Here is a 26,178-nt window from a genome sequence, read left to right on the forward strand (position 1 = left end):
AATACTAAACAGTGCCGAGTCCTTCATACGCTCAGTACCACCGCGAAAGCCTTGCAGGCAATACGTCAGGTGTTCCCATCAAAGAGATTTTAACACTAATACCTATTGAACGCTTGGAATTATCTATGGCTGTTGTCAATTCAATAATTTAAATTTCGAACAGTTTTCAAATATCGAACAGATAAAAAAATAACGAATGGCTGCGATTTAATTAGTGCGTGAATTGTATGAGTACTTTTAATTTGTCTGCTCTATTTATTAATGGATAAATTGGACAGCCGATTATACTAACTCGTATAATAAAAAATACATTGTCTCATCATGTACGGGTGGTTGTTGGAAAGCGTCCAACACTTTATAGTGGTAAGTGTAATTTAAATAAGCTATTTTCACATTTCGAGTCTATGATTTTAATCAACCAGTAATCATGTAATTTTTTTTTAAATATTGTTTAAATAAGTAATTGATTTATATGGAAATATAGGTATGTTATTTTATGACATTTTTTTTAATAACAAATAAATAACCCATGACGTATAATTATTATTTCCATTTAAAAAATATAATGTAAAATTATTATTGTGATAAATCCTCTTTTCACTGCTCGTGAAATCGGTAATAGCATAGCGAAAATAATGAGCTGTACTTTGACTTTATCGAATATTTATGGGCAATAAGAAAGCCTTTGAAGAAAACTCAGCTTTCTATAGTAATCGCCTAATTCGAAATAAATGGCGCATAAAGATTAGGGGCGACCCGTGCAAACAACAAAGGAAACATTTTTTACGATTTCACCAAAAAAATATTAATCGCTCACCAACACGCCTATATATTTTATAAGTAACAAACTTTAGTTTACAAGCACAAAGTCATCAATTTAATTTCAGTAATAGTTGATTTTTTATGATCATGATAGCACAATAGATGTTTGAAAAACGAGGAGTCCTAAATTTAATTCTTTGAAGTGTTAAGTCTACGTTGTGCAGTAAATTAATGATTTGCGTTTATGATGGAATCGACTTTGTGAAACACAACAGGTTTAATGTTAGATGCTGAGATGACACGGGTAAGGTCTTCAATTCGATTCTCGTATAAGGCAATCAATTGTGTTTCGAAATAATGTTTGAATAACACACGTGATAGACTCATGGGATGAAAAAAAGCTCTGCGAAATGTTATCGACTATAAAAAAAATGCTTTATTTATCACGTAGGCAAACATAGTTACGCTTATGACAAGTAAAGATACATGAGAATATTTAATTATTACTTAAATAAATTCGCTTTTATAACTGAAGCATTTTATCACTGCATTTTATATTACTATGCAACACTGCCTACATCTTTGGGAATGCGGGCGTATTGTTATACATGTGTATGTAATGTTATTCTTAGAACAGTGTCGAGTATTGTATGTACAAAAGTTCTGTACAATGTAAACTAACTTTTTACTTAATATTTCATAAACTTTAATAAGACACGTACTTCGAAAATGCATATAAAATTTTCAACTTTATTCGGAACGCAGATATTTAAAATTATCGCGATACCTTTAAACTCTCCAACATTAATGTGTTAAGAAATAGTGTGGGTTTTCTTTACATCTCGCTAACAGTGGCGATAGGTGAATATTTGCAAAAGGAACCCGACACAACGTATAGGTACTAATATACATGGATACGGTCTGCAAATCGTTCTAGTGATAATAGATTCTACATAAATCCTATATAAAGGGAAGCCGGCAGGAATCGAATTATATAGATCCTTCACCTTCACCACTGATGTCTAACTATTATGGAATTCTATGTAAATTTTTTTGCACTAATTAAGTTATATACATCACACGATGTAATGTCTATTGTCTTTTTTACTAAAAACTTTCAATAATCAAAGATAAATAAAGTAGGAACCATGAATTATCGCACCTCATTTCACCAAATGTTTAATCATTTTTTTTTGTATACATATAAAAATAACTTAGGAGCTTGTAGCCTCATTTTAACCAGAGATACTATATCACTCCTATCAACATTACCATATAACCGTCTCTACATAGACAAATCACCCGCTTCATAGTGCACCGTCCGCGGACAATGTGCAATCTGCACTGCATGTGCGAAAGTCCAAGTAGTTTACGACGGAAAATATAGTGTAGAAACTACAAATTTCCAACATATGTTCTCATTTTGAACAGATGTTACGAAGCTAGGATTATTTGGAGTCTCATGAGCTATTTGGTGCAGTTTATTTAGGTTCAACAAGATTAATTTAAAATAGCTTTAGTTAAATAATATATTAATATAATGACAACCTCACAAACATCACTTTCTTTGTGAATTATCGCTTGCTTTAACGGTGAAGGAAAACATCGTGAGGAAACCTGCATACCTGAAAAATTCTCTACAGGAATTTTGAGGGTGTGTGAAGTCCACCAATCCGCACTAGGCCAGCGTGGTGGACTAAAGCCTAATTCCTCTCACAACTACGCTACCTAACCAATACACTTTACTATCCGTTTGGTAGTTTCAAAGACTACCTTGTTAACAAATGCAATATTTACAATATTAATCTAAAAAGTTCTCGAAAATAACTATCGAATGTTAAATCATTTCTGATCTACCTTAACGACATACTTTTACCTTTAACAGAGTGAAAAGAACCTTTCCTATTATTCAGGATTATTTAAAGATTTGATCTTCACATTAAAGGTCATCTTCCGTCCATTGTAATATCACGTGACCTTTTAAAGTAAACGAGTTTCAACCTTAAAGATTGTAGGAAAGAATGTAATTTTTGAAACGAAAATAGCTGTGGACTACTGAACTATTTCTGTTAAATTAATTCGGGGCATTAATAATGATTCGTAAACAGTTAACGTATTTTCGGAATCGAGATTTTTAAGTCTAGAGACAACCCAGTAATTCAAATGTCAAAACTGAATTGTATAACCTTACTTACAATTATTGTTGTAGGTATTGTAATTTAAGTTGTAACTTATTTTGTAAAATTTGCCGTAAGCTCCCCGAATAAGCCAAAATAAAATTAAAATAAAAGTGTCTTAAATAAATAGGTACATCCAACCGATGTTTGCCAAATGTTTATTTTAAGCTAAATCAACGTATATTTATAAATTTATTAACCTCCTACCCAGAGCTTAATTTTAAATCCGTTAAACTACTCTGTGCATACACTATTGGGTAAACATTTTATTGTTTGTCCTTAAATTAAAGTACAGAATCCGTGTACTGTACCAGCTGGGGTTCGTTTGCGTTTATTAAGTTTATCTATTCATATATAAGCTCACGACGTTATCGCAAGGGTTAGGTAGAGACACAAGAAATGCGTCGAGATATTCGACTTCGATATTCGGTCATCATGTAAGCTTATCGCCATATTTTGTACACTATTGCTGAAGATCCAATACCGTATTTTAATACAATAATTAATACATTTTTTGTTAATAATATCAGCCCTGTATTATATACTTGCCCACTGCTGAGCACGGGCCTCCTCTACTACTGAGAGGGATTAGGCCTTAGTCCACCACGCTGGCCTAGTGCGGATTGGTAGACTTCACACACCTTCGAAATTCCTATAGAGAACTTCTCAGATGTGCAGGTTTCCTCACGATGTTTTCCTTTACCGTTAAAGCGAACGATAAATTCACAAAGAATACACACATGATTTTAGAAAAGTCATGATTTTAGAGGTGTGTGCCCTTGGGATTTGAACTTGCGGACATTCGTCTCGGCAGTCCGTTCCAACCAACTAGGCTATCGCCGCTTTTTTTCTTTTTTTTTTTTTTTGTTAGTACGAGTTTAATACAGTCCTACAATGCCATAGTCAACGCACCTATAATACGTTCAAACATCGTATGCTGGCATTACACTTGGCGTATTTGAGCAAATGTTTGCGTTATTTGGCCAATACAACAAAGTCGATATTGGTTTGCCTAAAAGGTGTAAGTATTTTAACGAATACGTGTGTAGTGCCAACATTGGGACCACGATGCGCTTTACTTGACAATTGACTTGCACTAGCGTATTTTATGAGTATCCGTCTCTAGAAAAAAGAGTCCTACAAAGTATAAACCAGTATACGTGTTTGAATACGACGTATATTGTTCGAAACGTTTTACACGGATTTAGGTTATAATTCGACATAAACGTGGAGTCTCCTTAATTTTCCAGCTTAACATAATCCGTTCATTCACAGATTTAATTAATTTAAGGTTCGCTTTCAGAGATTTGCATTTTAATACAAATCCAATTCAGTTTATTTTCATATGACATTGTTTTTTAAATTTGTGGTACACTATGTTTTTGATGTATGTATTACAATCAAATTAAACTGATTTAGCTATAATAAAAAATATGATTTTTTGATATTCCTATAAATTTACATAATAGGACCAAGCTCTTAAATTCCGAGCTATAACATTATTTTTTGAAAATAGAACACCAAAATCATTTCGGACAAAATCAATTCATTATAATCAGGATCATTAACTACGACGTATTTCCCAAAGTCTATAAAATTATCCAGGTCAAGCTAAAAAAACATCAAAATATATATACCGTAAAACAATAGAAAAGAAATATCAAGCATCTCAGCCTTTTTTTTAAAGGGATAACTTTATACAATTTACATTATTTTATCATTAATCTTGTAGTCTTTTATAATTTTCAAGCCCACGTTGCCTGTGGCTAGATGTTTGTGCCATAGCAACAACATAACTATAGCTTGATTAACTAACACGTAATTAAAAACAATGATCCCGCTAGTTATCGTGTTTGATCGAGCTAAATAACTACGAAACTATTATGTTATAATTGTTTCCGAAATAACTCCTACGAATTCCTTCGTAATCTATATAAACGTATTCAATATCAGTTACTAGGTCTATGGGCTTTGAAATATGTGTCTCCCGTAGTGCATTGCATTATCTATTTCCGCCATTAAGCTACAGGAATAACTGTTGTATTTCGTTTTGAAGGTTATTGTAATCAATAATTATTGAGTTTTATAAGATTTAATATCCTTTTGCAAACTTAAAGAATGCTATAACATATTTTTGTAGATTTTACCGCGGTTTTTATAGTATAATTTTTTTTTGACATTTCGAAGATTCAGCCGTCATGGTCACAAAGCGAACTGAGGTTTTTTTCATTAGGTTAGTTTCAATTATTTCAACGTCTAACATTCGCGTAAACACAAGATATCATTATGAAATTATTTATAATTAGTAAGGTTAGGGTGCTCTATTCTGTCCACAACTACAGATCGATTTTAATTTGCAATTACGGGCATTCTAATCAAAGGCAGCTTTGATAGGCGTAAAAGTAAGAGTAAAAAAAATCATATTTACCAATACAGCCCGTAACTGCAAAAAGACGTATTTGCCACCGTAGACGGTATAAGACCCCTGACCTTACTTGTAGATTCATTTTTATAGCTATTGTGGCCCATAGGCATTCATGGCTTTACCATTAGGAAAAAATATATAATATTGTATATTCGAACAGTACCTACATGGCAACGTATTACTTAATATAATATAAATGTAAAGAGTTTCTGTGCGAATTTACAACTTCCTGGTCCCCGTTTAGGTCCATTTAACTAGATAAGTGAAGTGACCTTTGTCATAACATAACTTGTCCCTCGCAACCCTTGTCCAGCCTACCCTTTAAAGTTAATGAGTTTGATGCGTCTGTGGTACAGAAATTACGCAAACTTTTTGTTTTGTAGTAATTTAATTGAACCAAGTATGTAAACGAAACCTTTCTTTTTATTGCTTTGAATGACGAAACAAGCTTGCAGTTCGCCTGATGGTATACGACGGCCCATAAACAGTAGAAACACTAACCAAAATCTTGAATTACAAAGTATTGGTTGGTATCCCACTGCGCTCACCATCCTGAGACATGAGATGTTAAGTCTCATTATGTCCAGTAGTTACACTGGAACACAACAGTGACTACACACTACTGCTTGGCAGCAGAAATAGACATTGCGGTGGTACCTACCCATGCAGATTCCCACATATGAGAGATCTACTACCAGTGAATAATAGGAGCCTCAAAAAAACCTACAGTATATTCGCGAAAATAAATGTTATAAACCAAGCTATTGTAATATTTAAAATACTTGGCAGCGTATATCTCACTTCTGGTATAAATATTTCGATTAGTATCGGCAGTTCTAATAGCCGGCAAAAAACTTGAGCACACCACCGCGTGGTGGCGAACCTTTTATAGTATTAAAAAGAAGGTAAAAATTGAGTTTACGTCACGGATAAAAATGTAAAAATCTTTAAATCAGAAGAATTAAGAGTTAAATTCTTTAATCAAAACTAAGATTAATTATATAAAAAAAAAACTGAGATTCGTACATTAAATTACTTTACACGTTTCAAATAAAGCAAGTTGCTCTAACTTTGAAGTTTCGAAGCAAAACTAAAACGTCTAATAGGCACGTTCTTAATTACCATAAATTGTATAAAAGTAAGATAAATGTGAGCCCAGCTGTAGAAACTTTGGTACAAACTTATGTTGATCTTGACCTCTTACAAAATCCAATTAGTCCATTAAAGAAAGTAGGATTTATCGACGTTTAAGCTGCAATAAATTATTTCACCAGTGATAAATAAAAAATCATTCTTCTTTTATGTCTTCTTTTCCTTAAAAAAAATTTTATTTTGAATATGATTTTAGTGTTCTCTTTTTGTTTACCTACAGGAAGAATGTGGTGAGGATATATGGGAAACGATACTACGAGAAGCGGGGGCGAGGAATACAGTCTTCAGTGCTACACAGGTAAGAAATACACCTACCGTCTTAAGCAGCACCTAAATACCGAATATGTATGTTGACCAAAGTCCTTGTTCACAGCAATACCCAGACGCCCTCATGCTTCGACTGGCTTGCGCCTTAGCTCGCCTTCTCTCCATAGATCCCAACAGCCCAGCTACATCGCGACCGAGCAGTCCAGCGCCAAGGAAAACCTCACTGAAATCCAAACCCAGCTGGCGAAGTGCCTCAGTCCACGCCGACAACAGAACTCAAAACTTCAAATGTCCCTTCACAGCAACTAACGTTCTGACAGCTGTTACTAAGAAAGAAATAGATTCCTACAACTCCACTGAGGAGATACGACCTTCTGTCACAATGTCATCTGATAGAATCAACGAGAGGAAAGAACTTGAGATTGTTAAGAGAGATTTTAAGAGAAGGAGTCTGGGCATTAAATTGGAAGAGCATAAAGCTAAGGAATCGATTGAAGAGTCCATTCCTGAATGCAGTCACGTTGAGAGTGAGACTGTTCCGAATACTGAAGACTCGGTGCCTAATGCTGAAATGCCGAATGCTGAAATACCGAATGCTGAAATTCCGAATTCTCCAGAGTCTGATAACAGTAAGAGAAATTCTATATTGAAGCCACCACGGAAGAGCAGCTGCACTGTTGCTTTAGACGTGTACAGACGTCGTGGATCGTTGGTACCATCGAGACAACGGCTTAACAGTATCGGTTTAGTGTCTGGAGAGAAACTGAACTTTATGAGAGAAAAGTTTGCAACGCCGGAGAAGGTTATGCATTTCTTTGGCCGATGCTTCGTAAAATTCTTCAGTAATTATGGGTAAGTACTTCTCTATCCCATAGACGTTAAAATAAGAACGATATTTAATGGCAGCAATTTATATAATACCTGCGAATATCCCGTCGTAAAAACCTAATCCCGCGTAGCGGTTGCCAACATTTTTCAATAACCATTAGTCACCAGCTCGGTGTTGCTACGAACGTGTAATATAATAAATTCTACGTGTTGCTAAGGAACTAAATATAACAATATTACGCCATTACTCTTGATTTTGTGACCTGCTAACTCCATATTTGAAATTTGACATGATTTCCATTTTAATATTTTTTTTCCACTGACATCGTTCATATCACATTTATCCCCAGGCGTGTTGTGGTTCGGCGTAACTTAAAATATTCGGGTAAAAACTCAGGCGTATACATTGTGTACCAATATGAAAGAAGTCTCTTGTTAATACAACACCAAGGACTTGAGTTTGTTTTTACGGTTCCTCAAAAAGAACCTTCATAACAAATGAAAAATACAAAATGATAATTTGCCGGTAGGATATATTTTCCATTCGCCCGGATAGCGTCTACCGTGCACAAGGTGTTGAAACCTGCCATAGGGATCCATGTCAGTGTTACATTGCGGTATCACCTCTCGTCAGTCGACATTCTCTATGGATCTTACTTAGCTTACCATCAGGTGCAGTAGGCTCGTTTTCCCGAGCTCGTATAAAGATTTACAAAAAAACTATCATATAATCATTTAGGTTATTTCAACATGTCAATAGAGTATTTCTAGAGCGTGATGTTCGTTGAAGGTTCAATATTGTTAATGGTCAACTGTTTCCTCTTTCCTAACTAACGGTAACTTTAGATGCAAATAAATTGGTTTTTAATCCAATGAGAAGACACTATCAATTTTTATATACGTCACAGACAATGATCGTGATTTTGGGGACAATTTATCATGCTAAAATATTATGGGACCTGTATTAAATTATAAAGATTATTTTACATAATTTCTAAATTATTATGAAACAATCCTCACATATGTAAATTTCCTTACTATGTCTACTTTCATCTCTGAAAAAAGTATTAATTATCAAAGACAAAAATGTTAAATTCTATAAAATAAACAAAACTTATTTATGGAATGTAAAGAACCAAAATATAGCCGAGCGAATACGTGATAAAATCAGAAAAAAGAGATTGGAAATGTTTCGTACCCATCAAACTACAGATAAAGAATTGCCCGTCTGTTTCGGACGATCGTAAAGCACATCACATCCCAAAGCAATTTATATAGAGGCCATAATAATAACAACCGTCACTCAAAACCGATGCGTGAAAATCAGCCAATATCCATTCAATTACTATTGAAGCAGTTTAGGTCACAAGTTTGTCAATAGATACTAGATAGCATAGTGCGTTTTTGTATTATTAACTTGTTTATAAAACTACATATTTTTATTTTTGTATTTTTATTTAATACAATCACACCGATATTTTCTGTTTCCTAATTCATTGTGGTTTCTCGGACTTAGCTATTCTATATTAGTTTTCACTAGAATTCTGTTTTTTTCTTATTTTACTCTTTTGAAATGATCTTACGAGAGTGGTCTAGGATTGAAATTCGTGTCCCAATGGTTCGTATGCTAGTCGTCTATTGCATTATGTGACGGCTAAGCAAATTTTAGGTGTTAACCTAGTGTCCCCACTGCACCTGATGTATTACATGGGCCTTTATAGTAAGTTTTAACAACTTGTGTATGGTCGCTATCTGGACGTATATAAAATATATCCTACCACCAGGTACGACCGCAATGTCTTTTTCTGCCACCAAGCAGCAGTGTATATTTTGATATATTTCAGTTTGAAGGACATTATAACCAGTATAATAACTAGGCATTATGAAGCTTAACATCTGTCTCAGGATGACGAGCGCAATGGAATGCCACGCAGCACTTTGTAAATCAAAGTTCTGTATGGTGTTGCTACTATTTATGGGTATAATTGCTTATCATCAAGTGAATGGCATACTCGTATTACAATAAAAAAATTAAAATATCATTCAATGCAAATAAAAAAATTACATCCTAATACCCAAATGATAAATTTTAAATCCTCCATCAGACTCTAAAGCTGGTTTTCGTACTTCTTGAATTATAAACTAATAAACTCACTAGTTTCTAAAACCGAAATTATGTAAGGATTTCACTTCAAGTTACGGATTGTAGAAGTTGGATTTCGCTACTGCACATAAAGACGGCAATAGAATTTTATTGAGGCAAGGAGGAATTATATTCGTAGGTTTCGATTTCAAGGGCGAACCCTACTCCCTTCTCGAACAAATACACCAGTTTTACAATTTATTGTTTTTTACAGGTCCATACAAATATTCATATATTCGTAATTTCATTTCTTCTAGGCAATATTTATTAATGAATTCAATATTCCAGGATTATATGAGAGTCCGTCAGATAGACATAACCGCATTATTTATTTCTACTTCAAACACGAAATACATTAATTTATTTCTATTTATGAGCTGTTTTGCTACTGTGAGATAAACAAGTTGTTAATTTAAATATTCAATTGTATCACAGCTACATAAAAATATAGACTTATAAAAAAAAAATTCACGTCGAATTGATAACCTCCTCATTTTTTTGAAGTCGGTTACTAAAATTTTAGGAAAAGCAATTAAACAGTTCTGCAATTACTATCGACATGTACCCTCACACAATCTCGAGAATAATCGATGTGCAAGATTTTATCTCTTTCCTCTAACTCAAACTTGTAGTAACATGGGTATCGGCCAACGTCATATAAAATTTCTACCCTTATCAATATAAAAGCCTTCAGCGATAACACGGACTTCTTTTTGGACAGTTTTATTTTCGCATTATAATCTACTTACTTGATGTGATCCTTTATTATACACCGAAGGGAAAACGGAAAAGAAGTACCTATATAAACAAATTGCTCGCCTGATAGGAAAAATTATTATCAATACATGGGCACATATTTATTTTCAAAGTATGGATCTGGACTTCTACTCCCAAAATCGACAACGATATATCAGAAACGATACGATACTGCTCCGAAAGTATCACAAAGACCCTACTCTAACAAATGTTCGGATTCATCATCGTTTATCCTAACCAAAGACTAACTTTATGTTTTTATTCTTATATCGATAGCTCCTAAGTAAACTATCGCACCTTATACAAAGTCTTCATTTATTAATTTTACTTAAATGGGTTTAGTAATAAACAGTTTCTAGATAACTGAACGTTAAAAAAGTTTTTTTTTAGATACGATTGTTTACTTAGGAACCATGATATTACAAAGTTCTTCATAGTTTTGCAGTAGCAACATAAGACGATTAAAATCTTTCTCAGAACATAATATAAAGACTCCTAGTTTCTTACCGACATACCTAAATTATTACAAATATTTTTATTTCATGTAAATTTACCGTTCCCATAAAGCATGATCACGCATAGAATCCTAACTCTTCTTTAACAATACTCGTAGGTACGACACAATGATCCGAGCGACGGGCCGGTACTTCTGCACCTTCCTGCAGTCTGTGGACAACATCCACCAGCGCATGCGCTACACCTTCCCCAGGATGCGGTCTCCGAGCATGCAGCTCACGCGCGCTCACAGACACGGCGCTGAGCTGGTCTACAGCAGCGGCAGGACTGGATTCACACATTATCTTATGGGTACGTTAAATTTATTTTGATGTCCAGGAAATTAATCCTGGTACCTTTTAGGCCACGAAGAAATAAGGTATTGGTAGATATTACGTAAAAGTTTAATGAGAAACTGATTAAGTTTAAAGTTTACAATTTGATAAATCTATGAGCGGTGAAAGCTTAACTATCAGGCGAACCGCTTACTACTAAGGCAATAAAAATGTAAAAATAGTTCTCCATAATAAGCATCTTTACTTCGTCAATTAAGCTCATTTTAAATTTTTGCTTTACATTTTAATTTATGTAGTTGATACTACGACCTTAATTAAATAGCTCTTTATTAAATTGGTCTAATAGTCATTGGATCTATCTAGACTTAATTTATTGGCCGCGCCTACCCGTGCAATGTAATCCATTATACAACGAATAGCGTGATGTACACAGATGTCAGTACACATTCATTACTTAAAGTTGCATGTCAGTTATTCATAATATGATAGAAATATGTAACATGAGTAAGAATAGTTTATTGATATTTTTGACCGTTACGCATATACCGAAACCAAAAAAAACGTCTACCACTCCATAATTTCTTTTCACGCACACGCGCACACATACGACTATACTAACACGCACACAAACAAAGGGGCGAGCCTATCGCCATATTCCAGCTGTTCAACTTGGGAATTAAACCCAAGACCTCACACACAGTCGTACTGTAATACAACTACAACACCAGTTCACCACCATCCACCATTCTCTTGAACTTGTGTTTTGTTTTTTACTGTGGAGATCTATAAACAATAGTTTGCTTGTTACCGGCCTGTGTGAGGAAAGAAACTAATAATTGACCTTCAAAAAAAGCTAATTTTTCTGTAAGTGCAGGCAACACACGAACCATTTGTACTGATTTGACTATAGGACGGTATTGTCGTATTAAATAAATTATGAAAGAATTAGTTTCTAAGTTTATTTTTGTAACGATTTCATTACAAACTTATTATCTAAACATTTCACTTCCACACATCTCATTAATTAAGCTAAAAGCCTCCTTAGAATTCAGCAAAAATAAAGGAAAGTAAATCTTATTACCTATTCATAAAGCTTTAATATAAACCTGGAGAGTATTAAGAATCCAATTACGTTCCCAGGTCAGCTGTACGAAATTGCTGAAGATATATTCTCGCTGAAATTGAAAGTGTCCGTGGTTAAGGAATCTATGGAGGGGAACTACTACGTGGCGGTGCTTCGTTTGGAGTTCGACAACAGTGATTACGTAAGTGGATAATTTATAGCCTTTGTAGCTTTTGTAGCTCTAGTAGCTTTTGTAGCCTTTGAGTCATCTTGTAGCACCGACTTTACTACAAGTGTAGGTGTCTATATACTTTGTTATAATAATATCTAACCTGTTAACATTGTCTCATTGCTGGAGGTATGATATATTTTTTATACGCCTGGGTAGCGGTCACCGTACACAAGGTGTTCAAACCCGCCATAGTGGCTGACGTGGGTCACGTTCCGGGATCAGCCTGTGTATATCGGGTTTCAGCAGGCCGGCATAATTCTATCAACTGTCAAGGGGTAATCTACTCTCGTCACGCGACATGTCTCGTGTCCAATATAATTTCTCTTTTAGGCGACTGGGTGGATTGGCAACAAATATTTTGGGAACCTATGCCCTAATTGATAAATAATTAACATCATTTTCACGTAAGTGGATTGAGCAAGTATTGAAGTCTGTTCTGGTTACAGTACTTTCCACAAAAAGGAAAAAAAATATTCTCTTTAGAATAAAAGTATTATGAATAATATAATACATACTGGGAAACATGGAGAACTAGTTTAGCCGAAAGTAAGTACAATGTCATTCGTAAAAATAGAAATAGGAAGATAAATAGAAATGAAAAACACGAAAGACCTTGTTTACTACCGAGTACTGACCTATTACATGGGAAACATTGCAATTCTGTTGTAACAATAACAACTGTTGTTATGGAATCATACGTAATAAGTTTAAGAGATAAGACGCGTATGCGTGGGGTGAATGGTCTAGGTATAGTACAGTTTACGGTTTTTTTTTTCTACCTGGTTAACCAACTTGTGTTGTCTAAGAAATATTATTAAGTTACATGTATTGACAGTATTTTAATAATATGTTCCATTTCTGCCATTTATGATTAATAAATTAGTATTCGATAGTAAAACCTTTGTAAAAATAGTTATGTCAGTATTCAACTATAAACATAACTTTCTTCTATGCACCTATTAGTGAAAACTGTGTTTGCTTTGGTAAATTAATTTTTATTTATCTATCTTTAAACATGGTTTATTATATTTGTTTCCAAAATAAATACTTAAAAAAATGCTGTGGTTTCCTGCTCACAATTCCATTAAGTTGCTTAAAGAATCATTACAACGTCGAAAGGCTCACGTCGAAGCGACAATCGGTAAACTTTTGTGTTGGGCGATTTCAAAATTTTTGATAAGAAAATTCATAACAATCTAACTCACTAACTTTATAAAAATTAAACATATAATAATGATAGTAAAATGATCCTAAAGCTACAAAATATAGATCAAACGACGCAAAAAAAATCTGGCAATTACAAATATTCATATAATTATTTTTCAATATATTTGTTGTTTAGATATGATTGCGTCTCAGGAGTCAATAAGCCTGTCCAATGTACAAAAGTTTCTCGGCTGACGTATACAAGTTAGATATTTTCATAGACCAATTTATTACTGGTTATGGAAATCTTGTTTACACAAAGGCCGATATTCAGCCCAATATAAGGCATTGTGAATAAACAAGTAAAAGGCCGGAATGGAATAATGTCTTTATACATGTATTAAACAGTAGTCTGGGTTTAATTTGTTTGCGCATGTAATAATGGCTGAATAGATTTCGATATCGAATTTACTGCTATGTTAATGAAAGTCCATGAATATAACCTACATACATACATAACATCACGCATTTATCCCCGAAGGGGTATCAAGAGGCGCAACTAGGGCACCCACTTTTCGCCAAGTATGTTCCGTCCCATGATGTGACAGGGGCGAGCCTATCGCCATATCGGGCACAAATTCCAGACTCCGGGCTGATACTGAGCAGAAAAACCCAAATATCACTTTGCCCGACCCGGGATTCGAACCCAGGACCTCAGAGCGCTATTGTACCGGACATGCAATACAACTACACCACCGAGGCAGTATAACCTACAAGGATTTATTCGCAACTTCTGCTACGTAACTCTTCTAAAATAAGATTCAGCCCAGAGAACTCAACATTTGCACACGTCAAAATAGATTCTACCATTTTAGAGTTTACGTCTATTTTCAATAAACGATTCTAAACCTTTTTTTCGATCTATCTCAAAATTTGACTAATAATTTTTTTGACAAGCTTACAAATGAGGTATTTTGATTGGTTCATTCTCGGAAACGGATTGAAGATTGAGATTGGGATTGTTTATTAAAAACGGCTGTTAAATCAGATTAATAGCCTGATACAAAAAAAAACGCGTGTTTAGAATACGCTAATATTCTATTAATCATTTAGAAGAAAACTTATATTTCAATATCGGAGACATTATTATTTATATTTATTTATTATGGTTTAAAAGTTATCAACTAATATCATGATACGGAGGAAGTAACTTATATTATTAAAACTCGATGCTTACGGAGTCGCCGGCACAACTGAAAGTGAATTATGTAAGAGGCCTTTTGTGTTGTACTTTCTATTGAATTGGTTGTGTACAAACCCTTTTAACATACCTGTAAGTAATTAGATGGTCCGATAAAGACTCGTTTACAGGAGCAGGTATTTTCAGCAGGTTAATAAATAATAGATTTCGTTAGTTTCCTAGGTGGTATGACTCTGGTATTTCACAAGTTCGTCTTTGTAGGTGCAAAGTCTATTTCTGCCACCAACTAACATAACGCATGCTCTTTCTTCTTCCAGTTTAAAAACATTGAACCGACAATCATATGATGTTTTATAAGACTTAACATCCAATGCCTTCTGGTTATGTGCGCAAAGTGAAACGCGGGGTTTGTCATAAAACATTTTTCATGGTTTATTTAAACATCTGTTTGATTGTGAGCCTTAGATTTGAACTTGCGGACCTTCTCGGCAGTCCACAAACAACACATTAATATACATTATACAGGGTTGCCGCTGCAACTAATTTTCTTAGAGAAGTAGTAGAGGCATTAGGGCGCGTAAAATTAAAATTACTTTTTATTAATATTTATTTTGTTTGAAACTAACACTTTTCCATTTTACATCTACGGCTTAAGTAACTTATTGTAAACTGATGTTTCCAAATAGATGAGTATGTGGTTTCATTTAGTAACGCCATGTCAAAATGACTGTATAGCGATATAATTTATTAATCAAAAAGTTACGAATGTAGTTTTCTGTATTGTTAAAGACTTCTTTAGAGATACAATGTTCAAAGCTATCCGTATCCGAATGTTGATGCGTGTCAAAGTTACGACATGAACGCTCTCGGGAAATCATATCCGAGTCAATTTCATCCTGGTATAAACACGTTAACTGTACATATTTACTGTTATTTTAATTCATTCTCAGAATGATTTAATGTTAACAATTACATTAACTAATTTAAGTAATTGAATTATAACACCAGGCTAGAAGGTTATCAATAAAAAATCGAACACAAACATTTTATTCCTTTGACTCTTCAATGGTAATTCAATCCTACGTGAAAAATGAACGGTAAAACAAAACACTTATTTCAAAATTATTTAGCCCATTATGCCAAAATTATTTATATTCAAACTATGTACCACAATCTGTTGAGTATATCGACGGTTAAAAGGCAAATTGACTCAAGCGACATTATTGCTTCGAAATTTTTTAACTAGGGTAAAAAAAGCATAGAAAAACATGCTAATTTAAAATATGTATGAAATTTTGTCGCAAAATTGTCGCTTAGGGCAATTAGCCTTGAAACGTCGATATATTTAATTATCGATATGTGTGTGGACCACACGCAGTTTTAACGACACAACTATAGCACCTGTTGGAGCACAATGCGTTAGTAAGCCGTGCTTCCAAATTAGTCGACTATTGTCAATAGCTATTGTCTCAGGACCTTGAACTTTATGGCGGCTACATGACGGATATGTTGTAGTTGTTTCCGAAATAAGTGCTTCTGTATATAATTTAGATTTTCCCGTCGCGAAGATTTACTTTGTGATATTTGCAACTAAATGTCAGACGTAGTATACGACCGTTGCCTCTTTGTGAGTTCAATAAGCGACTAACTGTATGAACAAGATGATTCTGGCGACGAATGACGGGACGTTATTCCTTAATAGGTGTAATATTCTTTCAAGACAAAAACGTCAGTCCTAGTCCTCTGTTCAAATATTTGATCAAATCTTTGCGTCCAAGGACCTTGGTTTAATATAAATTGCGAAAGGTCACATATCGCTGTCCCGCAATTTCAGACTTTCAGACCCATTTTTATTGAAAATTCCTTTGTCGAGTACATACGGATAATATAATAGCTATGAGCAAAAAATCTAGATTTAGATTCCCTGTTTAGAAACATTCCTAGAACAGATGCCTAATTTGAAATGTTCGTCGGTATATTATTGATGTAATACTATTTCGTAATAATAACTATTCATAAAACTTATTTTAACATATTATAAGTAAGTGCAAGTACCTATTCACCTACGTGATGAAAAAGATGTTATTAATTTTATTTCCTTGGCATTATTCTTTTTCAATATGCATATAATTCACCGTCGTTAATTTAAGGAAAGAGCTATTAAATGATTTATTTATAATAGATAAAAACAAGACAAATATGGCTAAGTTACAGGTGTAGAAATGAGAAATAATTTAAATTTTTAAGAGTATACACTTAATTAGTGGTTGATTCATTCGCAGTGTCGTAATCCTTATATCTCACCCATATTATAAGATCTCTACCTAATTAACCTTTTAATAACGTTTGAAGATGTAAATTTATTGTAGAATACTAGACGTTTTAAGTGCCTTCTACATATACAGAGGCAATGCCCGCCAAATTAACAGCCCTATTATTTGTCTTAAGACTATTAAAGGCGCTATAAAATGAAGTTAAGATACTGTTCTTATATTTATATATGTTTCGTTTCAGTGGGATCACACCTGTGCCTTCCCCTGGAAAGTGAAAAAGGCGTGATGCTATGTTATTTTATTTACAGTTGAATAAATGGTAATGCCGGTTAGTTTAAAATTGGATATATAAGGCTGATCCCAGAACAGGTCACAAGTGGTTCACTATGGCAGTTTCTGTACCCAGTGTGCGGTGATCGTTATCCTAGTGGATACAAGTATCCTGCCATCAGCAAATTATATAATACTCACTTCATAGTTTAAACTTTAACGACGTATGTGGTGTGATAACTCTTATGGCTTTTAGTTTAGCTCTTTACTTCCAAAGTTTAAAATGACTTGGAAGAAAGAAAGAAAGAATTAATAATATTAATTATTAGAATTAAAAAGATTCTTTCTTCTTTCTTTCTGTCTTTCTAAGATGACTTGGTATAAGTTGCCTTTATATTTTATCTTACTAAACCTTTCCAGGTACAATCGCTGATGAATCGCAAGAACATATCTTGCCCTTTACCATCAGTTCCCGCTTCAGTTCTGTTACAGCTGTTCCCTTTCGGCGTTCTTCTGGACCGCAGAATGAAGATCCTCATGGCTGGTGATAAGGTAAGTTCACAAAATCCATATTGTTTATTTTTATAAAAGTATAATTTTTATACAGGTGGTTGCATAAAGAGGGTATTAATAGAAAATCATTAATAATAACAGGTATAAAAAATATTGTTATTTTATTAATAATTATTATATTTCTTAAAATACACATTAATATCAGAATAAATAAAGGCTATGAAGCTGGAATTCTGATATTTTTTTAACAAATATTTGTCTCTTTATCTTCGATCCAATCCCGATAAGTGGCCAATCAAAATAACGGCCATTTTCAATAAATTATTCCAATGGTTTTTCAATCTATTTTAAAAAAAAATAACCATCAGAACAAAATTGTTTTGACATGCTTACAAATGACTTATAGTGATGGATTCATTCTAAGAATCAAATTGAAGATTCTAGAGATCATATATTGGTATGTCAAAAAACTGTTCCGACTGGTCCATTTTGGCAGTAGATCAAAAAAAGGATTGAGATCGATAATTAAAAACAGTCAAATTCATCAAACCACGTTCATACTTAATATTCTAATCAATTCCAGAGCCCATAAATTAATTTAAAATAGAATGAAAGCGAAACATCGATTACATTTGCAACCGACTAATGGCTCTGCCAACCAAAGAATGTTTTAAATCACGTCAGAAGGTGAATTCAATTGGGCACTCCAATGAACTATTAGTTTAAATTGAACTCGATATACAAAAGTATTCCATTTGCAAACAGTTGAATATTAATTAAGTAAATATCATCGATACATATAAATAGGTATTGTTTAGCATTTCAATGTTTTTAATAGTCCAATGAAGAAAAAACTTTTTTAGTGAACTTGTCGTTAGAAATAATTAAAAAAAAATCTGAATCTCTTGAATCTGAAAAATTAATGATTAAGCTACTAGTAAGTAAATAACTATTACTTACTAGTAGCTAAATCATTAATGATTCTCTAACATTTAATTTCCAAATTAAACTACCTTCTTTTAATTCGATATAGGAATTATTAATATAGGAATTATTTCCCTTTTGTTTCTTTCTTCTTGTTGTACGCCACTGTTTGCACTTATGATTTTAATTTCTTTTCATACAACAGTTTCCTGGAAGAAATCGCTTGTAACGACAAAGACGCCCATTGGACACAATAGATTTAAGAAAATGTATTAATGTTGTTTGTCTTCCTTTTTGACAATGCTTACATTCAAGATTATTTGTTTTGTATTGGTATAATTACAATTTTAGAGCGTCAAAGCTCATTAATTTCAAGTTGTGTTGGGTGCGATAGTGACATGCATCGCAAAGGTGCAATATAATTTCTCTGGACAACGAAGAAAACATTGAAATCCTAAGTGACTCTGATAGACTACTATGTTATTTGTATGACAAGGAGATTCTTCGGGGACTTAATAAGGAGATGAAAAAGTTAATAGAGGAAACACCAATTTAAATTTTAATGCAATAAACAATATTTCAGTTAGTAGAGGCGTGGGGTGGCCCATTTAATCGCATCGAAAAATCAAACATCGGGGAAGTGCTGCGCCTCAGGAAACCCAAAGTGTCATTCACTTGGGACAAGGTAAAACTATTGACATTTAATAATACACAGTAACACAATATCCACCCCACAGGGAGCAATAAATACTATGACAATTAAGTTTGTCACGCAATTGTACGATCACCAGGGGAACGTTTACCGACCCGAGTAAGAGACAGTTTGAATTGAGTTTATTAATTTATTGCTTTATTAATATGATTTATTAATTCGTTGTTTCATTATTACTGTTCTCGATGATGATTATCAATGAGGACTCGTGTCGCTCGATTCAATTTTAAACATGTAAAGTATCAATATTTTTTTTACATTGACGGAAAGCCGTAGGCCCATCTTTTTGCTTGTAAATAGTGCTGTGAGTAATGTAATGTATTAAGTCTAAAAATTAAGCAAATCTCAAAATTATAGGTTAGGTAGGTATTACTTTTTCAATTGCTCATAATTTTGCGTAAGAGACAATATTTAAAGCATTCTACTTTAATATAGAGACTGCAAATGACATTTTATTCTACGATAATTTCGGTATACGTACCTTTTGAAAATGTAAATAAAAATATATTTCTACTACAAAATAGACAAACGGACAAATTGATCACTAAAATTCAACAACACAAAGTTCAGGGGAACACAGAAGATTTTTGCGTTGCCAACTCTTCTATGGGAAGAAGTATTTTATTGAGTGATATAGATCCGACTATTCTTTCATAAACAAAATTCCAGGTGGTCTGTATGCAGACAATGATCTTCGAGTTAGAGCTAATGAGATGGCGAGCACGAACTATGAATGACGCGCGGCGAGGCTCGCAAGGCGCGCGCTCCATCCTGCTGCGAGGACCTATATACCTGCTCGAGGAGATAGATGCCCTCATCTTCCTTTGCAGTCCAATGTTAGTAAATTATTGGTCTATATTTTATTTAGAAAAATATTAATATTACAATGTTTGTGTAAAGACTGGTTAGACAGGTACGATAGAAAATGTTATTTTATCCTAAACATACAAAAAATTATTTTCGGCCTGGAACTCGAACCCGCGACCGCAGAGCAGTGTCGTATCGCAAATGCTATACAACTACGTCACAAATGAAAACCTTTATCAATTCTGCCCAATCTCTTAATCCAATCTCCAGATCCAAAGCCTACACTTCCATATACGGCTATCACCAATAGTTTCACCAATTCTTTAATATTTTACTACATTTTCATTTTCACCATAATGAATTTTGCAATAAAGCCTATCTTTAACATTACAGCTTCAACGACCTGGACGAACTCCGCCTTGCGGGGCTCTATCTTGCTGATATGAACGGTCATGGTCTCTCCAAAGAGATGCTTCTCAACGGCTGGCAACATCTTTCTAGACTTGAACTGCTCTTCGAAAAGGCAGAGAACAGGAGTTTGTCTTTGGAGAAGTCTTGCAGACTGCTTGATCAATGGAAGAAGAGGGGAGATCAGCTGCTATACTCCATGATACCTAAGGGTATTGCAGACCATTTAAGGGCAGGGAGGGATCAGATGGCTGCTTGTCAAGTAAGTACGTGGGTTATATTCTTTGACTTTTATTTCGTTGAAGTCATGGTGGATTGTCGACTATAAAGGAATAATTTTTTTGTCGGTTGGCGACCCAGGAGAGACGACAATATACCCCGCCATTAGCACAAAAGATTCGAGAACAATGACGGTTACATTTAAATGTTATAATTTGATTTGGTTTAATGTGTAAAAGGCTTCCGGGCAACGAAAATAAATTATAGGTAGGTATTTCCCTGAGCATTATGTAATAAACAAATGGAATATAATTATACAAGAACGCAATGAACAACAATGTGGCGATTTCATTGTAAAAAGTGTTTAGATTTTAGATTCATTGATCTTTTCTCCAACTTGGGTTTCTAACGTCTATTTTGATTTGAAATAAGATTTATATAGTTGGGTTATATAAATAGTTGAAATTAAACTAATTTTCGGATTCTATCGCGGTTTTTAGTATTTTAATTTTCTCCCGACGTTTCGAAGACTTTGCAGCCTTCATGGTCACGGGGGCGACTGAGGTGTTGTTCATCCGTAAAGTCAAAGTTATAATATCTACCTACATTTTACAATTATACAACTTTTAAAAAAAAATTTAGCTGTTGATGGTCCGATCTACGCAGAATGAGCTCACAGCGTCTTGAAGTCCGATAGAATCCGAAAATTAGTTTAATTTCAATGTCTAACATTCGCGTAAACATAAGAAATCATTATATAAATAATTACTAAAAACGAGCACTTGAATAGATATAACCGGTCCTTGGTCGCACGTTATATATTTTATTTAATATAAATAATGGCACCTCAACCATTAAAGGTTCACCATCCCTGATCTAAAGTATTATTCCGCAGGCATTTGAGAGCGTGACGATAATATTTTGCGGAGTGCAGCTCGCGGAGGCGGGCACGAGGGCTGACGTGATGCAAACCGTCGCCTACATGAACGACGTGTACTCCAGGATCGACAGGCTGCTTGACTCCCATCGGGTTTATAAAGTAAATGACGTTATTTATTTCATTTTCTGGGTCGTTTTTTGCAAATACGAGTTACATTTTTCTAGGAGTAGTGTTTGTATGCCTTCTTTAATGTTCATTATAGAAGTTTGAATAGATGATTATTAAAAGCACGCAATATTTATAATTTACAGAAGTTTTAATTTGACAGAAACTTCATGAAAGAAACTACTTACGCTTTGATATAAAATTAATGGGTATTTTCGCGGTTTTTATGTTCGATCTTGCTCCTGATGTTTCAAAGGCTTTGCAGCTTTTATGGTCTCGGGAAGGACAGCGTTGGTCGTTCGAAAAGTGATAAAATATACCTTAATGATTTAAACATTTAATTGTTGATGGTAACTACGCAGAGAGAGCTGTCTTGAGTTACTTACGCTTCGAACTTTTTCAAGACACATGTGACTTTAATATCTGAAGTTGTAGCCAAGACACCCTTCTACTATTCTTAATGCCAGTAGAAAACAAAATAGTAGTAGTGGTGGTATACGCAGTGCCGGATTTATATTTTTTACGAGTGTTTTGTTTGGCCACTTTATTTCCGCCGCTCCATGTAGGTAGGTTTATGTATGTAGGTTTCTTAAATACTTAATATTTTTCCATTTGTTAGTATCATGGAAGGCACTAAAGTTTGTAGAGTTAACTGTGTTTTTGAAGGTAATGTATGGGAGTCACAACTCTAGCTATAATGAAACTCCAAAGATGGCACTGAATAATATGTATTTCAAAGCTCTAGAATACGTTTAATACACGGTGGCGTACTTAACTGATAATAGTAACAAATCGTAAGACGTACTAATTAAACAAAGGCGTACGTTGCTTTTATATGGGAGGTATGGTGTGACACAGCGTTCTCACACAACTACGCACGTGCACTTACATAGCTGCGCAAGTGTGTGTGTCCGAACAAGTTAAATAAACAAATGAATCCTCTGAAATCTGCTGCCCATAGACCGCAGTCTATACGGCCTATTTACAAATCCAGGGGCCTTAGTCTCTATCCCGCACGTTATTTTAACAGTGCGTAACGAGCACGTAAAACAACGCATCTTGTTTAGTACTATAGAAATTTGGCTTACAGAATACCATTCCACGCAAATTTCTCGAAGATAACATGACACGGCCGCGTTACGCGTTTACACTATCATACAGAATAAGGGCCCAGGGCTGGGTATGTGTTGTGTACGCGCAGGTGGAGACGGTGGGCACGGTGTACATGCTGGTGTCGGGCGCGCCCGAGCGGCGCCGCGCGCACGCCGCCGCCGCCGCCAGCGCCGCGCTCGCCGTCGCGCGCGCGCTGCCGCTGCTCACCATCGGTACTCACACTCATCTATACTGTTATATAAAGCTGAAGAGTTTGTTTGTTTATTTGTTTGTTTGAACGCGCTAATCTCAGGAACTACTGGTTCAAACTGAAAAATTCTTTTTGTGTCGGATAGCCCTTTGTTCGTGGAGTGCTATAGGGTATATATCATCACGCTATACCCAATAGGAGCAGAGCAGTAATGGCTAATCTCAGGAACTACCGGGTCAATCTGAAAAATTCTTTTTGTGTTGGATAGCCCTTTGTTCGTTGAGTGCTATAGGCTGTATATCATCACGCTATATCCAATAGGAGCGGAGCAGTAATGGCTAAACTCAGGAACTACCAGTATGAACTGAAAAATTTGTTTTGTGTTGGATAGCCCTTTATTTGTGGAGTGCTATAGGCTGTATATCATCACGCTATGACCAATAGGAGCGGAGCAGTAATGAAACATGTTGCAAAAACGGGGAAAATTTATTAGTTTTGAGAGCTTCCGTTGCGTAAACGGTTAAAGTTATGCAACAATGATGTATGACGGGATTGTTCCTCTTGAAAAGTTCTACAAAAATATATTATAAAACAAAGTCCCCCGCTGCATCTGTCTGCCTGGACGTGTTAAATTCAAAAACTACTTGGGTAGTTTTTGAATTTAACGGATTAGGATGAAAATTGGTATGGAGCCAGTTTGAGACCCCGGGAAGAACATAGTCTCCCGGGAAAATATATAGCATGACTTTTATAACGGAAAACTTTAGCCCGAAAAACTTTATAACGCGGGCGGAGCCGCGGGCAAAAGCTAGTTATACTTATTATACTTATATGTATATAAAGTCTAGTGTTACTCTCCAAACCCTCCCGAAACGGTTTTACCGACTCCTATGAAATTTGGGTATAATTGATCTGAGAATCGGTCGTAAACTTTATTTTAGAGCAGAGGGAGAGTAGTAACAAACCGTTACCGGAATGTATTGGTACGTAGGGATCCACTCGGGGCCGTGCGTGGCGGGCGTGCTGGGGCGGCGCCTGCCGCGCTACTGCCTCGTCGGCGACACCGTCAACACGGCCAGCAGGATGCAGACCAGCTCGGAGGTATGACCGCACACACGTTCAACAGTACAGTTATAGACTGGACATTACCTTTTTGTGCTCCAAAAGTTATTAATCATAACTGTATTGCAACAAAAAAACAGAAATAATAACATTAAGAATTACTTAAACAATAATAAGCATTAAGAGTTAAGCAGTATTTTGAAATAGAAATCCCTTATTATATGTGTTTTTTAAATATAAAAATGCGATACTACTTTAATACACAGTGCTACTACTTTTACATCGTTTTTTTTCCTATACTTTTACAATATTCTATGCAGAACTGAATTATTTCTCTATTTTTACTGATATCTCTATGAAACTCAAAATCTGTTGCTAAACATGTTTTACTTTATACGCTGTAAGGATTTCTCAATACATACTTACCATAGATACTTACCTGTGTTTTTATTAAAAATATTCCAGCCTGGTCGTATCCAGATATCAGCAAAAACTGCAGCCGAGCTGCCGGCCGGCAGGTTCAGACTCCGACAAAGGGGGCTGATCAAAGTTAAGGTAAATACGATTTTTTTTTTTTTTTTTTATAAAATGTTTCCAAAAGGCTAATATTAAAAGATGTTGTTGCTTGCTAAATGAATAATTTTTTTTTTTTTTTATAGCAATTGTACATTATGCCAATTTTAATTTGGGACTATAATTATACCTAGTCATTAAGTATTTATTGCCTAAACGAAAATTGGCATAATGTACAATTGCCATAAAAAAAGTATTTATTAAATTAATTTAAATCTGTTGAATTCGTGTTTCGTATTTTTGAAAGATCTATGTAACAATTTAACTATCTAGTATTTAAAAACTAACCCCTTATTCATAAACGTTTATAAGGACAGAGCAAAGCTGTGATAACAAGTCTGTTTCTCAGTGCTGCAATATTCAACAATATTAGCCAATCACAACGTCCCTATATCTACGCACTGCGAAGGCTGCCATGCCGTCAGCACTGAGAAACAGACTTGTTATAACAGCTTTGCTCCGTCCTTAGATAAATAATGTCTATGAATACAGGCGTAAAATGATCTAAAAATGTGTGCATTTAATTTCGATTTATTAATTTCCAGGGCAAAGGCATGATGGAAACGTTCTGGTTAGAAGGCGAAATCGAAGAACAGGAACAAGACGAGGCCCTGCAGTTATTTTCGGTTTTATGTGGCGACGCCTAATGTGAACATGACATATAGTAGATGTTATATTCATGAAAATATTCAAAGATGTAAAATTAGATATTTCTTAAGATTTCTCTCAAATATTAGACGTTTTTAAATATCCATTATAAAAGTTACAGTCTGACCAGGAAAATAAAAACCCTGCTTTGAGGCGCATTATTGCTTTTGAGTTTTAAAATTTAACGTTGTCAGTATAAGAAATTATTTCCATGTTTTATAACATAACTAGCAGTGGTGAAGGGTTCATAAACCCGATTCCTGGCGGCTACTCTTTCGTAAATTATGTAAAGTATAATTTTCATTACGACTCAAAAGGCTAATTTACTTAAGCGACATTTTTTGCGACATTCAGTTTCATACCGACGCTTGAAAGGCAATCATATCTAAGCGACAATCAGTAATTTTTTGCTTTAAAATTTTGGTTTTAATATGAAAATTCATAACAATTCTACTTTTTATTTTATAAAGATATAGTC

The 26,178-nt window shown here is 34.6% G+C and overlaps 1 protein-coding gene across 1 annotated transcript; it reads left to right on the forward strand.

The window, feature by feature from the left end:
* The first annotated feature begins 46 nt into the window (after positions 1–46).
* On the forward strand, positions 47–26,114 carry LOC115440184 (soluble guanylate cyclase 89Da). Its single transcript, XM_037441085.1, has 14 exons — positions 47–363; positions 6,737–6,814; positions 6,890–7,635; positions 11,124–11,317; positions 12,442–12,566; positions 17,907–18,038; positions 19,507–19,608; positions 20,305–20,471; positions 20,836–21,112; positions 21,965–22,108; positions 23,316–23,439; positions 24,409–24,518; positions 24,945–25,034; positions 25,598–26,114. The coding sequence occupies exons 1-14, from the start codon at positions 322–324 to the stop codon at positions 25,697–25,699; spliced, it is 2,433 nt and encodes an 810-aa protein (XP_037296982.1). The 5' UTR covers positions 47–321; the 3' UTR covers positions 25,700–26,114.
* Positions 26,115–26,178: the final 64 nt, after the last annotated feature.

Source organism: Manduca sexta, chromosome 21, assembly GCF_014839805.1.
Source record: "Manduca sexta isolate Smith_Timp_Sample1 chromosome 21, JHU_Msex_v1.0, whole genome shotgun sequence".
NCBI lineage: Eukaryota > Metazoa > Arthropoda > Insecta > Lepidoptera > Sphingidae > Manduca > Manduca sexta.

Bases quoted from the DNA above. Each gene is read 5' to 3' on its own strand.
- LOC115440184 (XM_037441085.1), top strand. From the start codon at position 322: ATGTACGGGTGGTTGTTGGAAAGCGTCCAACACTTTATAGTG. The intron at 21,113-21,964 runs GTAAGTACGTGG...ATTATTCCGCAG, and splicing joins ATCAGATGGCTGCTTGTCAA to GCATTTGAGAGCGTGACGAT. The intron at 24,519-24,944 runs GTATGACCGCAC...AAAATATTCCAG, and splicing joins GGATGCAGACCAGCTCGGAG to CCTGGTCGTATCCAGATATC.